Below are 13,783 nucleotides of genomic sequence, written 5' to 3'. Positions count from 1 at the left end.
TTATTGAATGTTTACATTCGGCTGATAAATTATCAAGAGCTATGGCACAATCTCTATAGTGGCACGTATCTATAGTAACGTTTTGGCCTCACCTGTCACATTTCAGTTTGTTTATTATACACTAGACTTAACAATAGTCCACATCACACGATCTTGTCTTCGCCGTGAACTTGATTGATTTCTAGTTCTACCGGGGCTGTACGTGGGTAACATGATTTAACAAAACCGACTGCATTGGTGCATGGAACATGGAAGCGTGAGACTGTCACACAGGCACAGCTAACATAATTCATGATACAGCGATATTAAATAACAAGATGTCAGCTATTCGAGAGATTTCAGAGACAAACAAGACCATAGAGCTGATCGATTCGGAAATAACATTCGGCAGAGGCCCATTTCTTGAAGTGACAGACAAGCGTGTGTCCAGGAAACACGGCATTTTGAAACGAACTGCAGATGGCATCCAGTTGAAATCGATCCACGTCAATCCTTGCTTCTACAGCCGAAAATCAACTCCAGATGAGTGGATAAAATTGGATAAGGATGAGTCTGTCATTTTATGTCCCGGAGACTATTTTTCACTGCTTCCAAAGCTGCACATCTATATGATTATTGGAGAGATTGTGAATAACGAATCACCACAAATACAAAATGGAATTGTCACGCATAACCCTCATGAAGAAACTGATATTCATATAGATGTTTTAAATGGAAAACCAAATCCTATAACAAAAATTCATCCTGATCTCACCAGTAAAGAACAGACTGATGGAGAAATCGTGGCGAGCAGCACATTCATGGATGATGAAAAACAGATCGCACGCCCAAAAGAAGCAAAACGGAAACTGCCAAGCTGGATGCAGAAAAAAAAATTCTACTCAAACCACACGAAAGCAAGACACCAAAATCGAAAAAAAGAAGTTGCCAAAAAAAAGAGTTTCCATTGAATTTGATTCGGCAGAGGAATCCAATCATAATCGAGGGAGAGAGGAAGAACAGAATAATGAGCCTGCTGAGAAGGTGACATCCGTATTTTCAACAAATCCTGTTGAACAAAAGTAAATCCGACGCAGCCTTTTAATTCCTTACAGAAATCAGACTTGTACAATGTACAAGTTTCTGGATTTTCAAAATGCGCAGCTACAACTGGAACTATTCACTTTTAAAAACTTGCAACTAGAACTAGAACTAATCACTTTTCAAAACTTGAAACTAGAACTACTCACTTTAAAAAACTTAAGATCTTGGTTGATTTCACACCTTATTTAGCGTCCACTTGCAACGAAATAATTTTATTGATCACAAACTTGCAACTAGAACTAATCACTTTTCAAAACTTGAAACTAGAATTACTCACTTTTCAAAACTTGCAACTACAGCTAGAACTACTGTACTCACTTTTCGAAACTAGAAGTAGAACCAATCACTTTTCAAAACTAGCAACTATAACAAGAACTACTCACTTTTCAAAACTTGCAACTAGAACTACGGCACTCACTTTTAAAAACTTAAGATCTCGGTTGATTTCACACCTTATTTAGCGTCCACTTGCAACGAAATAATTTTATTGATCACAAACTTGCAACTAGAACTAATCACTTTTCAAAACTTGAAACTAGAATTACTCACTTTTCAAAACTTGCAACTACAGCTAGAACTACTGTAGGCCTACTCACTTTTCGAAACTAGAAGTAGAACCAATCACTTTTCAAAACTAGCAACTATAACAAGAACTACTCACTTTTCAAAACTCGATACTAGAACTAGAACTACCCTCTTTTAAAAACTTCCAACTAAAAGTAGACCTAATCACTTTTTAAAACTAGCAACTAGAACAAGAACTAGGCCTACTCACTTTTCAAAACTTGCAACCGGCTCATTCCATTATAATTGAGCAAATTTTCTAACATTTGTAATGCATACCCTCAGAATTGTCCAATATTTACAAATGTCGTATGATTGATAAAAAATTGGATTTTCAAATTAATCTCTATTCTACAAGGAAATCACAAAAAATTTGTCTTTCCATTGTATAGTTGGTCATAATAGTAGTTGTGGTGGGCAGCGGTGCTTTTCAAATCCAATTTTTTATCAATCATACTGCTTCAAAGTACATTTTACAATAATTTCTTTTTGTGTAAACGGAATCCTACAAGAATTTTCAAGTCTGCTTCCCACCCAATTTTGTTTCGTCCGTATCTTTTTTTTCTTCGAGATTAGAGTGAAAATGTTGGTTTTTTTCAATTCCTTGGCCTCCAAATTGTATAATTAGACATTTAAGTTGATTCTCCACCATCATTACAGCAAAAAATATGGATTTTAAAGATTTTTGCATGCAGCGCCACCTAGTGACATGAGAATTTTGAATCTCATTATCTTTTGAACCGCTGGAAATTTTTCAATCTAATTTTTTTTAATGTACCCAGAATTCGAAAAAGAACAACATTTGTAAATATTGGACAATTCTGAGGGTATGCATTACAGCCCCTGTTAAGTTATAATGGAATTAGCCAACTACAACTAGAACTACAGTACTCACTTTCCAAAACTCGCAACTGCAAGTAGAAACAATCACTTTTGAAATCTTGAAACTAGAACGAATCAATTTTCAAAACTTGAAACTAGAACTAGAACTACGGCACTCACTTTTCAAAACTCACAACTAAAACAAGAACTAATCACTTTTCAAAAGTCGCAACTACAACTACAATTAATAGTTAGTTGACCGTTAACTAACTAGATCAGTAGTTTTTACAAGTCCGAAAGTACTGCTGCGGACAATATCTACCTTGACTGAACTAATGTGCTTTCTTTCAGAACAACGTTGTCACAAGTGAAATTGTGAAGGTGGCTGATACGAGTGTCAGTACGGAAAGTCCGAGTGATCAAAATGAAAACAAAGATGGGTCGACAAATTCTGCTCCGAATGATGAAAAGGAATGCGAAGATGTGTCATCTAATTCTGCCAGCCGTGAGTAGCGCTTGTTATTGCGACCGGAGCCATTTCGCCGGAATTGACACCAAAAATTCTTATCCCAAAAGTTCAAGTGTGATGTTTGATAGACTTGGACGACTAGACAATTGTAGCGATCGAATCAGAGCATAAAATCTGTAATCGGTAATCTAATTTGTGAAATATTTCTATGCTCTAATTCTAATCTAATTTCCGGTTTTCCTGAAAATGCTGCAGAAGTGTATCGCGCGAAACGAGCCACGCTCGGTGTGCAGACAATTGCCATTCTCGTGCTTACGACAATGGCAGACGTTGGTCACTGTCGGTACTCAAGTACAAGTGGAAGTAACACGCCAAAAATTTATACGCAAGTAGAGGCGGTAATTTTGAGTAGGCAAAAGTATTTTGAAAAGTAGAAGTAATTTGTTACTGACCGCCTCTGAGAATGAACCAGAATTCGATTTATTTTTTGAATGAACTTGATTTTTGTTGCATTTCTTTCTAATTCGGAACTGGATTGAATTACCAAATTCTTGCGAATTCAGTCATATTAATTCTAATCTAATTTTAAAAAGCTGAGAATTTCCCAGTCGCCCTACTCTTTTGTTTGGGTGTGGGAGCGCTAAAATTTTGATTATCTACAGAGCAGTCCGGATCAAGGTCCGTGTGTCCGTATGGCTCGTCTTGCTACAGGAAAAATCCGACACACCGCATGGAATTCTGTCACCCCGGAGATGTTGATTATCGTGAAGATCCCAGTGAGATTTTAAACTCGTTACGTTTTCAACCAGGTAAAAACTAAATGGATTTATAAAATGCGCAACTAGAACTTTTTAAAATCAGCAACTAGAATTAGAATGACTCACTTTGTAAAGGCCGCAATTAAAACTATTGATTTTTCAAAATGCGCGACCACAACTATAGCAACTCACTCTTCAAAATCCGCTATATTAACTTATCATTTTTCAAAACGCGCAACTAAAACTACTCACCAGGGCTGTAACCAAGTCAGAAGGCTCCGAGTCACAAGTCAATCTCACTTTTATAGTTCTGACTCGAGTCAAGTCGAGTCATTTTCAAGTCACCACCGAGTCAAGTCCTAGTCCAAGTCAGCTAGCAGAGGGTCGAGTCCGAGTCATGGTGTTATTACTCGAGTCCGAGTCCAAGTCATTGTGTTGGCTGTTCAGTTTCCAGTTAAAGTCTTGTGAAACCCACTTTTTATAACTCTCTTTGGTGATATCGAATGGTTCGCATTTATAATATACCGGTACTAATTTTCCTCACTTTCTGGTTGCATTTTCAAATACCAGTACCAATAGACAAAATCCCGATAGTGTAGTTTCTTTACTATTCTTCGAAATTACAATGAAATGTCGGTCTTGGTCGTCTGAGTCTTGAGTCATATGACTTGGTTCGAGTCATAAGACTCAAAACTAAAAGTAGAATTACTCACTTTTCAAAATGCACAACTTGAACTACTCACTCTTCAAAATATGCAATTAGAACTACGCATTTTTCAAAATGTGCAACTAGAACTAGAACTACTCACTTTTCAAAACTAAAACTGGTACTTCTCAAAAAGCCGGTGTAGTCAGTTGACCGGTTGGTTGTTGGTACAAGTCTGTTTTCGACCCATTTATTAGTAATCTGTCACCAGACACCGAGAAAGAAGAGTGTCCGCATGGAACAAATTGCTACCGACGGAATCCTCTTCACAAACGGCAGTACAAGCACACAAGGCGCATGGCACCGAAGCGGCGAGTGAAATTGTGAGTGACTCTTATCGATTTTTTGTCCCAGAAATTGAAACTTTTGACTGGTCGACTTTAAGAGTCCGGGCTTATCAGTAGGGAGGTAATTTCTTTACCTTAAAAAGGCTTGTTTTGGATCTGAAAAAGCGAAAATTACTGACCTAAATATTAAATCTATCAACAACTTTTAACAAACTTGTTTTTAGCAAATTTTGACTAGTCTACAGCAGTCGCAAAATGGCTTTTGATGTACATTTTGAGCGTCGCACTGCATCAAACTAATTATTTCATTTAATGGTAAGCTACATGATTCACAATAGTAGACAACTGGCCATTTACAGCAGTATGAAGTAGGTTACAAGGCGTCAAAATGTAAAATTCATTGATGGCGCAACCTCTAACACACAGATGTATCTATTTTGGTAATAACACCGAAGTCACCAACCTTAAAACGCTGTGATAATGCAGTTTCTGAACGATTTTTTACCTTATTCTATCAATTTTGTCGATTGAAAAAAATTGCCCTAATCATCAGTTATTCTGGCCAGAAATTCCAAGAGAAACGGCGAGGGAAGCTCGGACTACGATAGTTATTCAGACGACACAGAGGAAGATCTGGAAGTGAGCGATGAAGATTCAGAATGGGAGCCTTCGCAGAAAGTGATTTTCTACTATTTTTAATGGGGTTGTTCAAAAATATATTTTTTCTCTATCTTTTACTGGCTAGCTGATGAAATTGTTAGGCTGCCTAAAAAACTGCGCGACAAATTTGGCATACTTATTAGATGAAAAATGTTTATTTAAAAAATGAAACTTATCATTTTAGATTTCACTCGCTAACTCATGAAATTGCTATGTTGTCTAAATTATGATGCTTCACAAATTTGGCTGAATTTCAACCCAGAGAAGAAGTTATTGGAGTTGAAAATTTTGGAATTGAAAAAAATAGTATTTGCGGTTGGAAATTCTATGATTTAGTAGAGCAGCTGATTCTACATGTTGGAATTGAGCCAAATTTGTAACACATCATTTTTTAGACGTAACAATTTTATGGGGAGCCGGTAAAATTTGAAAACAATATTTCTTTTTTTTTTTTGAATAAATCAAAACTTCCTCTAGCTATGCTACTACAGGTTAAAATTGGGGCGAATTTGATGTGTTTTATTTAGACAACCTAGTCATTTTATCAACTAGTCAGTGAAATTTGCAAAAAAAAAGATTTATTATTGAACAACCCTAATTTTCAATTAAATACTATAATCGTATTGAAATAACCAGCTGCCACTCGTCAGCAACTATTACAGAATTGGAAAGAACATTGTCAGAAGAGGCCGTTCACACTAGGGCTCTTCAGAAATTACTTTTTTTCTCAAATCGCTCTGGCTACTTAATAAAATTGTTAGATTACCTAATTTAAGCCTACACACCAAATTTGGTTCAATACCAACCAGTAGCCGCATTGCTACAGAAGAAAGTTTCTATTTATTGTATCAAAATAAAGAACAAAAAATTTGAACATTTTCTGTTCACCACATGAAAGTGTTAAGTTGTCTATAGAAACGATGTTCACCAAATTTGGTTCAATTCCAACCAGTGGAAGCGGAGTTATTGCCGTCGAAAAATTTGGATTATGAATAAAATAGTATTTACGGTGACCAATTCTTTAATTATTTATTGTAGTGGTGCCCACCGTAAATACTATTTTATTTGGATTATAAATTAAATAGTATTTACGGTGACCAATTCTTTAATTATTTATTGTAGTGGTGCCCACCGTAAATACTATTTTATTTGGATTATAAATTAAATAGTATTTACGGTGACCAATTCTTTAATTATTTATTGTAGTGGTGCCCACCGTAAATACTATTTTATTCAAATCCAAATATTTCGACGGCAATAACCCCACTTCTACTGGTTGGAATTGAACCAAATTTGGTGTGTAGGTTTAAATTAGGTAACCTAACAATTTTATCAAGTAGCCAGTGGAGGAAAATGTAAATTATGAAGAGCCCTAGTTCACACTTGAAGTCGACTTTCATTAATGTAGGCTACGCCAGCCAAACCTGTGATTACAGAAGGAGTTTGTGTACCATCTAAAAATAGTATATTGAGCTTAAACGCTCTATCCACCCCGATTATTCAAAATTTCATACCGGTGACAAGGGTTAGTTCGGATATCAATAATTTTCACTATTTGGATAACGGATCTATCCGTATATTTGGAATTTAGCTAACCGGTTAACCGGATAGTGAATCCTAAGTGAGATAATCGATTTCACGAGGTCTGCATGAAAAATGGATCGCAAAATCATTACACAGTGTAATTGCAGCTCCCTCCTTATAAAGCACGCCGCATCAATAGTGGCATCCTGTAGCCGGGACCGGAGTTTTGTAACAAAGCGTCCACACGTATTAAATGCTCTTTCTGCTTCCACAAAATGGGCTGAATTATAGTAAGCAAGGCTGAATACAGTAAGCAGCGCTTCCTTTTCGCCCACTCTTCTGTTTAGGTGTCCAGTACTAGAAGGACGAGTAGCTGATACCGGAATTGAGGCCGACATGATAGCTCGCTCTAATTCCTTCATGAGAAATTCACATGATCAGGCCCGTAGCCAGCCGAAAAATAAGGGGGGTGTTTTAAATAAAATGAGATGGTTTCGATTTTTTTTTCGAATTTAGTATCAGCGGAAATCAATTACGCTTGCACGCGCGAACGTGTTTCCGGAATGCAAACATTCGATGTCATTCAGTTTCGCAATGTCACTCATTAATCACAATCGCTGATCATAATAATATCAGCAGTACATTGTCTCCAATAGGAGCCAACGCATGCCAGGCCCAAGACTATGGTTACGCCAGCGATGATATTGTTCGTACCATGCCTATTGCAGATGCGATTGTGCAGGCCAGTGATGGTATTATGTCTGTCAGCGGAACTATAGACTTGTTGAAGACTCGAAAAATCAGGCCAGCAACGATAGCCGAGTTCGCGGCAATCAATGACCTAATTTGGCGATCTTCTCAGCGGGAGATTGCGTCGCGTTGCACACTGCATTGACGTATCCCGCTGATTGGCGACACGCTTCTCGCTAATTAGCCGCGCGAACACTGATAATACGACTTATTGAAACTTCCTAAAAGTTTAAAACACATTATTAACGATACTATTTTATCCGGTTAACCGGTAGATTTTTATCCGGATATCGGATAATAAAAAAACCTGCGGTTAACCGTTATCCGGATAATCCAACCCTACCGGTGACGTCATATTTTGTGATACAATTGTTGATGTACAATGTTCTTTCCCATTCTCTACTAGTTGCTGACGATTACCCCTGACGAGTGTCAGCCAAAAATATTTGACTTCATTACAATATGAATATACTGTACAATTGTATATTGAAGTTCTGTACCTCCAAGATGCCTAATTTCCACACACAACAATATATCTTATGCAGGGTTCGAAAAATGCATCGCAACCTCGGAAACGACAGAAATTAGACCAATCAGATTCTGACGAAGCGACCAGCGGCGATGATGTCGACGATCTGGTTACGGATGCGAAAAAGTTTGCAGCAAACAGGAAAATGTGGAAAAGATGACTCTAGCCTTCCAGGAGATCCACAATGATTCGAGTCACGTAATGAGACGTTTTTTTTATCAAGCACTGAAATGGTACGCTCCTTGGCACTAAGAGTTGATTTATCAATGAGAATTATAGTTCTGATGCAATTTTCCACTGTAGAAGACAGCAAACTTTAAATGGTTGTGTCGCAAGCTACAAAATATCTAATCAAGGTTAGCAGGAAGGAATTATCTGTTATGATTAGGGCGATTTTTTGACTTGACAAAATAAGTCAAAATTGTAGCGTTGGGTTCAAAAAATTGTCAAAATTGTTTACAAAGTCAAAAGCTTTTTGCGACCCACATTTGATTTTATTGTAGATGTTTGCACTGTCGGTGAACTTATCATTTGACATTTTACAGCTTGTAGCCTACTTTACAGGCTTACCGTTGTATACTCAAATGTATACGGCCCATTGTCTGCTCATTGTGAATCATAAACGGCCAAATGAAACAAATAGGTTGACATGGCGTTATGCTCAACGTACCGCGAAATCCTAACTGAAGCAAGACTTTGTGGGCATTGGTTCTTACATCAAGAAGCGCATGATGAAAAATTGTGATGTAGACAACATTGTCAGAATGAAGCAACGAGGTTTGTCACCAGCAGTGTCCACACAACTTCAATGTTGCCAGCCAACAACTGCTGCTGTTGAACTTTCTTTCTCCATTCTTAGCAAGCTACTTTCTACCCGAGAGAAAATGGGGCCGTCTAGTTTAGGAAGCTTTCAAAAATTTTGAAAAGTTACCTCTTTTTCGGATCTCAAAATATGGTAACCATATGCAATATTGCTTGATCATGAAAATGTGCCGACTTTTGTCTGACACAAATTGGTTTGAATTCATGATAAGATCTGTCCGACGCTGGTTTCTCTGGAAATCATTTTTCACTTGCGGAAAATAAGCTGTATCTTGGGTGGGAGTACTGGATAGTTTTGACTGACTGATAAAAACCTGGACATCCAAGCACTAGCACTTCTAGTTCTCGTACAAAATCCAACGGCTTATTTGGCCGAAAAGGGCTTTCGTGCACTATAGTTGAATTCAAAGCGAGTGAAAATGGTTGTCTTTTTATTGAGACGATTGATGGGCTAGAATGGTAGCCTACTTGTTGCCCGTTCGAACAACAAAATTGTCAAGTTTCCTCATTTTGTTTTTGTAAAACAGTTTTCGGTTAGTTTGTTCGGATGAGATTTTTTTCGCACAAAAAGTGCGGATGGTGCTCAAAAAGGTGAAAAAGCACCGATCTGACATGTAAATTTCGCCTACCACCATATGCTATTTCATTTTCAAGTCTATTCCAAGCCATTTGGACAAGTTACCATCGCGTGTGGTGTCAAGGCTCTTTATTGCCATTGAAATCCTAACGACATGAATATTTCAGCTTTTCCAAATGGATTTAGAATGATAGGTTCAAATTAGATTGGTACAACAAAAATAAAGTTCAGTTCATATCAAATCAGACATTATTCTCATAACCACAAGAATGGCAAATGTCTATTTTGATATGAACTGAAGTTTGTCTCGTTTCGCACCATACAGCTCTGAAGCATTTTTAGAAAAACCTGAAGCATTTTCAGAAAAACCTGATATTAAAGTAGAATCAGATTGAGAGCATTGACATATCCCACTAATGAGATTGATGGCATTTTGCTCAAATTAGAAAAACATAGTTATCTAGTTGTTCACGACATTCTTAAATCATTCTACTATTCGTAGATTAGTTTATGGATCACACATACTTAGTTTTTTTTATCCCTTCTGTGTTATCGCCTGTTCCAATTCAGTCAGTGTGCACACCTCATATTCATGTTCTAGGCCCAGGTGGATATCTGATTGAATAATACCAAGTCATTTCAACACCTTGCTATCTTCATTTTGTCGCAATCTTGTTATGTTTGAAATGATTAGTATATTAATAAACGATTGTCTCCAATACCAGTGGATGCGTTGCAGATTTATTGTCAAAGAAATCTGAGCACACAAAACAAACACAATGTGACCGCACAACGGAGTACTATCGTAGCAGTAAAATTTCATGATTGACAAAAATGTAGGAGAACAAGCGTAGAAAAAGAACTTATCAAGGCACAGTAGTAATATTGATGGGTGAAGGCAAAAAAGTAGTACAAAAATCAATAGTATCCTGCTGGGTGATTATTTGAAATTTACACGATAGTGAAATTCAAAAGCCAGCATATTTACCAAAGAAGGCAGAAAAATCGATGGGAGGTTGCTGTATTATTTGGAAAAATTGACACGATAGAAAACAAATTTCGGAAGCCGGCGTATCAACTGATAACAGCAGAAAAAGTACTAGTAAAAAATCGATGGCGTCCTGGTGGATTATTTACCGAAGAATGCAGAAAAAAATCGATGGTATCCTGCTGGATTAGTTGCAAAAATTGACACGATAGAAAACAAACTTCTGAAGCCCGCATATTAACTGGTAACGGCAAAAAAGCAGTAGAAAAATCCATGGTATCAGATTGGATTATTTAAAAAAATTGACACAATAGATAACGGATTTTGGAAGCCAGCATAATTACCGATGAATGCACAAAAACGTAGATGAATGCACAAAAACGTAGTAGAAAAATCGATGGTATTTTGCTGAAATAGTTGGAAAATTGTAACGATAATGAATTTCATAAGTCAACGTAACAATAAACTCTCTTGAATTAAAAAAATTGAGCACGGTTACTAGTGACCGTCGTGAAGATATCTCTGAATTCGGTTTCTGCGCAACGCGGATTGTTCCTTAATCCCTTCCAGCATGAAGGAGGTGAATTGTTCGACACTTTCTGTCATGTTTTGATGGGCATTGATATTGTGAGTTCGCCTTCTTAAGTTATAATTGCTGACAGCCACCGAATCCAGAGGTTTATTTAGGATTGCTTCACTTTCTTCGACAACAGCCAAGATAGAACTGCGTCTTCTCGTTCTTTGTGCTGAACCGCGATTTCTGTTTCTACTGGTTGAATCACGGGACAGTAACGATAAGTCTCTCAACGGCGTAGATGAACGTCTGCTAATGTTAGTCAGTATCGTAGACACAGATGACGCAACTGACAATATGGTTGACGAATCAGATTCCTCAATGTCTGACTCTCGAAAGGAACCATCGCTGTCGTGATTTGCTCGATTCTCCACGGCGCATATTACAGTTTCGCTGTCCGATTGTGATTCATTGCGGGAAGCTATCATTCTACTGGCATCCCGAATATTTTGGTGCATATAATTTTGCATCTCTTGATTTTGACGGATTATGTCGTTAAGAAGAGAGTTGTTTATCTTGTTATAATCTTTAAAACGATGCACGGATACTACCAACACGACTGCGGAGAGAATCGTAAATATTTTTCTACACAGCCATATTTCATCTTGCATCAATTCAGGGACCATGGTTGTTCCAGACATACCGTCGATATCGTTGATATACCGATTACAAATCATTCTTTCTGTAATCGCGTTTACGATGACTATCAAAAAAATCCAGAATCTAGCCGAGCTCGTGCGGGCGGTTGACGTTAAAATATAAGCTAAAATTGTAGATCCGATGTAAAACGCGAAAGTGTATATGCTCGAGAATTCTCCGAGAACAGTTTTTTGCAGCACAGCGACCCTGTCGAAAACTTCATGGAATAACAGGCGTTGTTCATTTATAATTTGCTTAGTTTCCGAGTGTGATCGCTTAACGTCAAGTATGGATTGTTGCATCGACTCCTTTAAACGTTGCTCGTGTTTTAAAAGCAATTCTTGATTCCTCAAAGACTGGTTCTGTTGTTCTATCATTTCAGCAGCAGCGGTCGCACTCTGTTCCAAGCGATCTGCTACATCATGAGAATTATCGGCTAATCGGTCGATTGTGTGTTCAGTTGCTTCATGCCACGCTTGATTTTGTAGATGGAAACAAATCTGTTGGGAATGTGTGAAAAATTCCGTGTAAGTGCTAAAAGCAAGATCCGATAATGCTTCTCCTTCCGTGCAATCCGACATTGGTGAATTTTCGGGGCAGTCCGCAACCTTACGTCCTGACGCGAGTAAATGGCATCTCATAAACGCGTAAGCGATGCGCCGTTGAGTTTCGTCCGTCAAATCACGGCAGCCTGTCTCTAGAATTTTGAGAGCTGAAGTCCAGCACGTTCCGTACCTCATATTTCGGGCCTGTTCTTGAATTTTCAGTAGCTGCGTTTTCGCAGCGCTCGAACTGGAATGGTCAGCGGTTTCTACTTGTAAATTTGGCAGGCGACCGTGTGATATCACCACAAGTGCCAGGATACAGGGTGCAATGCTGCAGTGCATTGTGAGTGTCACGGACAGTTAGACGATTAGGACACTATAGCAATAATGTCACTCTATATTAGTCACTTCGAGACAAATTAACCGCTGAAATACCAGTCATTAACGGGTGTATTCATTTTGGCAATGTCGATATACAGTGTCAACAATTATTCTACCTGAGTAGCAATAGAATTGGAATTATAATTATAGCTAGACAATGTGTTTTCAAATTAGATTCAATTAGCTTAGAATTATAAGTTATGAAAGCAGTTAAGTAGTGGTACGATATCCTAGTGACCGACTGACCGGGGTCCTAAGGTAGCATCTATACCATGGAGGGGTGGTGTGAGACAGAAAGCCTTACAAGGCTATACTGCACCTTACCTTGCCCAGCGGCACTCGTGGTATTGGTATGAATGAACAGATCATGTTTATGTATAATTGTATATCAACGCGCCTGCTACTCAAGTAGAATAATCCAATAGTTCCTCTTCCTGAAGTCAGACTTGGACAACTTCAGATAATTCCCGTTGTACAATTAGACTATAATTAGAGAAAAATGCAGGTAATCTAATTCCAATCTAATTTGTGAACTGTTTCTATATGCTCTTATTATTATTAATTGCAATTTACGTTATTCTACTTGAGTATAGCCGGCACGTTCACATACATCAACACGATCTGTTACTGTTAATTCATACCAATACCATGAGTGCCGCTGGGCAAGGTAAGGTGCAGTATAGCCTTGTAAGGCTTTCTAAGTGTCACACCACCCCTCCATACTACCTTAGCACCCCGGTCACTATAGCATACCGTACCCTACTTTACAGCTTCCACACCTCCGTACCACAAGAGCAAAGGCGTCCATGGATCCCTGCTGGTTAAGAACCGCTGTTATAATGCTACGAAGTAGACTAGTCGTAGACATTGGCGACATCAACACAATAAATAAGCCCGTCAGTCCGTCATTGACACACGATCGACGTATTCCGGTCCGATGTAGTAATATTTTAAATCTGGCGCCTTCTACAATGATAAATGACTGTTCCTACCAAATCGGTGTTTCGTTGAATTCTTGACCGCCGGGTGCACCATAACATCTTCTTGGTTGGAAATTTTGAGAAATTTAAGAAATTTTGTTTTATGATAAATGTATAAGATATCA

At 38.0% G+C, this 13,783-nt stretch overlaps 2 protein-coding genes across 3 annotated transcripts; one reads left to right on the top strand and one right to left on the bottom strand.

Moving 5' to 3' along the window:
* Nucleotides 1-624: 624 nt before the first annotated feature.
* Nucleotides 625-10,275, top strand: LOC145442671 (uncharacterized). 2 transcript variants are annotated; one of them, XM_080320650.1, is made up of 6 exons: nt 625-1,023; nt 2,821-2,974; nt 3,601-3,714; nt 4,614-4,725; nt 5,256-5,367; nt 8,169-10,275. In XM_080320650.1, exons 1-6 carry the CDS (start codon nt 772-774, stop codon nt 8,310-8,312), a joined length of 888 nt encoding a protein of 295 aa, XP_080176776.1. In that variant the 5' UTR covers nt 625-771; the 3' UTR covers nt 8,313-10,275. The 2 variants fall into 2 exon arrangements, with proteins under 2 accessions (XP_080176776.1, XP_080176775.1); XM_080320649.1 differs by having other exon boundaries at nt 3,601-3,747.
* On the bottom strand, nt 10,271-13,672 carry LOC145442667 (uncharacterized). Its single transcript, XM_080320645.1, has one exon. The coding sequence runs from the start codon at nt 12,637-12,639 to the stop codon at nt 11,038-11,040; it is 1,602 nt and encodes a 533-aa protein (XP_080176771.1). The 5' UTR covers nt 12,640-13,672; the 3' UTR covers nt 10,271-11,037.
* Nucleotides 13,673-13,783: the final 111 nt, after the last annotated feature.

The sequence above is a fragment of the Botryllus schlosseri genome, chromosome 7, assembly GCF_051294905.1.
Source record: "Botryllus schlosseri isolate E-star chromosome 7, Bs_hap1, whole genome shotgun sequence".
NCBI classification, from domain to species: Eukaryota; Metazoa; Chordata; class Ascidiacea; order Stolidobranchia; family Styelidae; genus Botryllus; species Botryllus schlosseri.
Note: the sequence above shows the minus strand (reverse complement) of the source record. Positions and strands in the feature narration are given on the sequence as shown.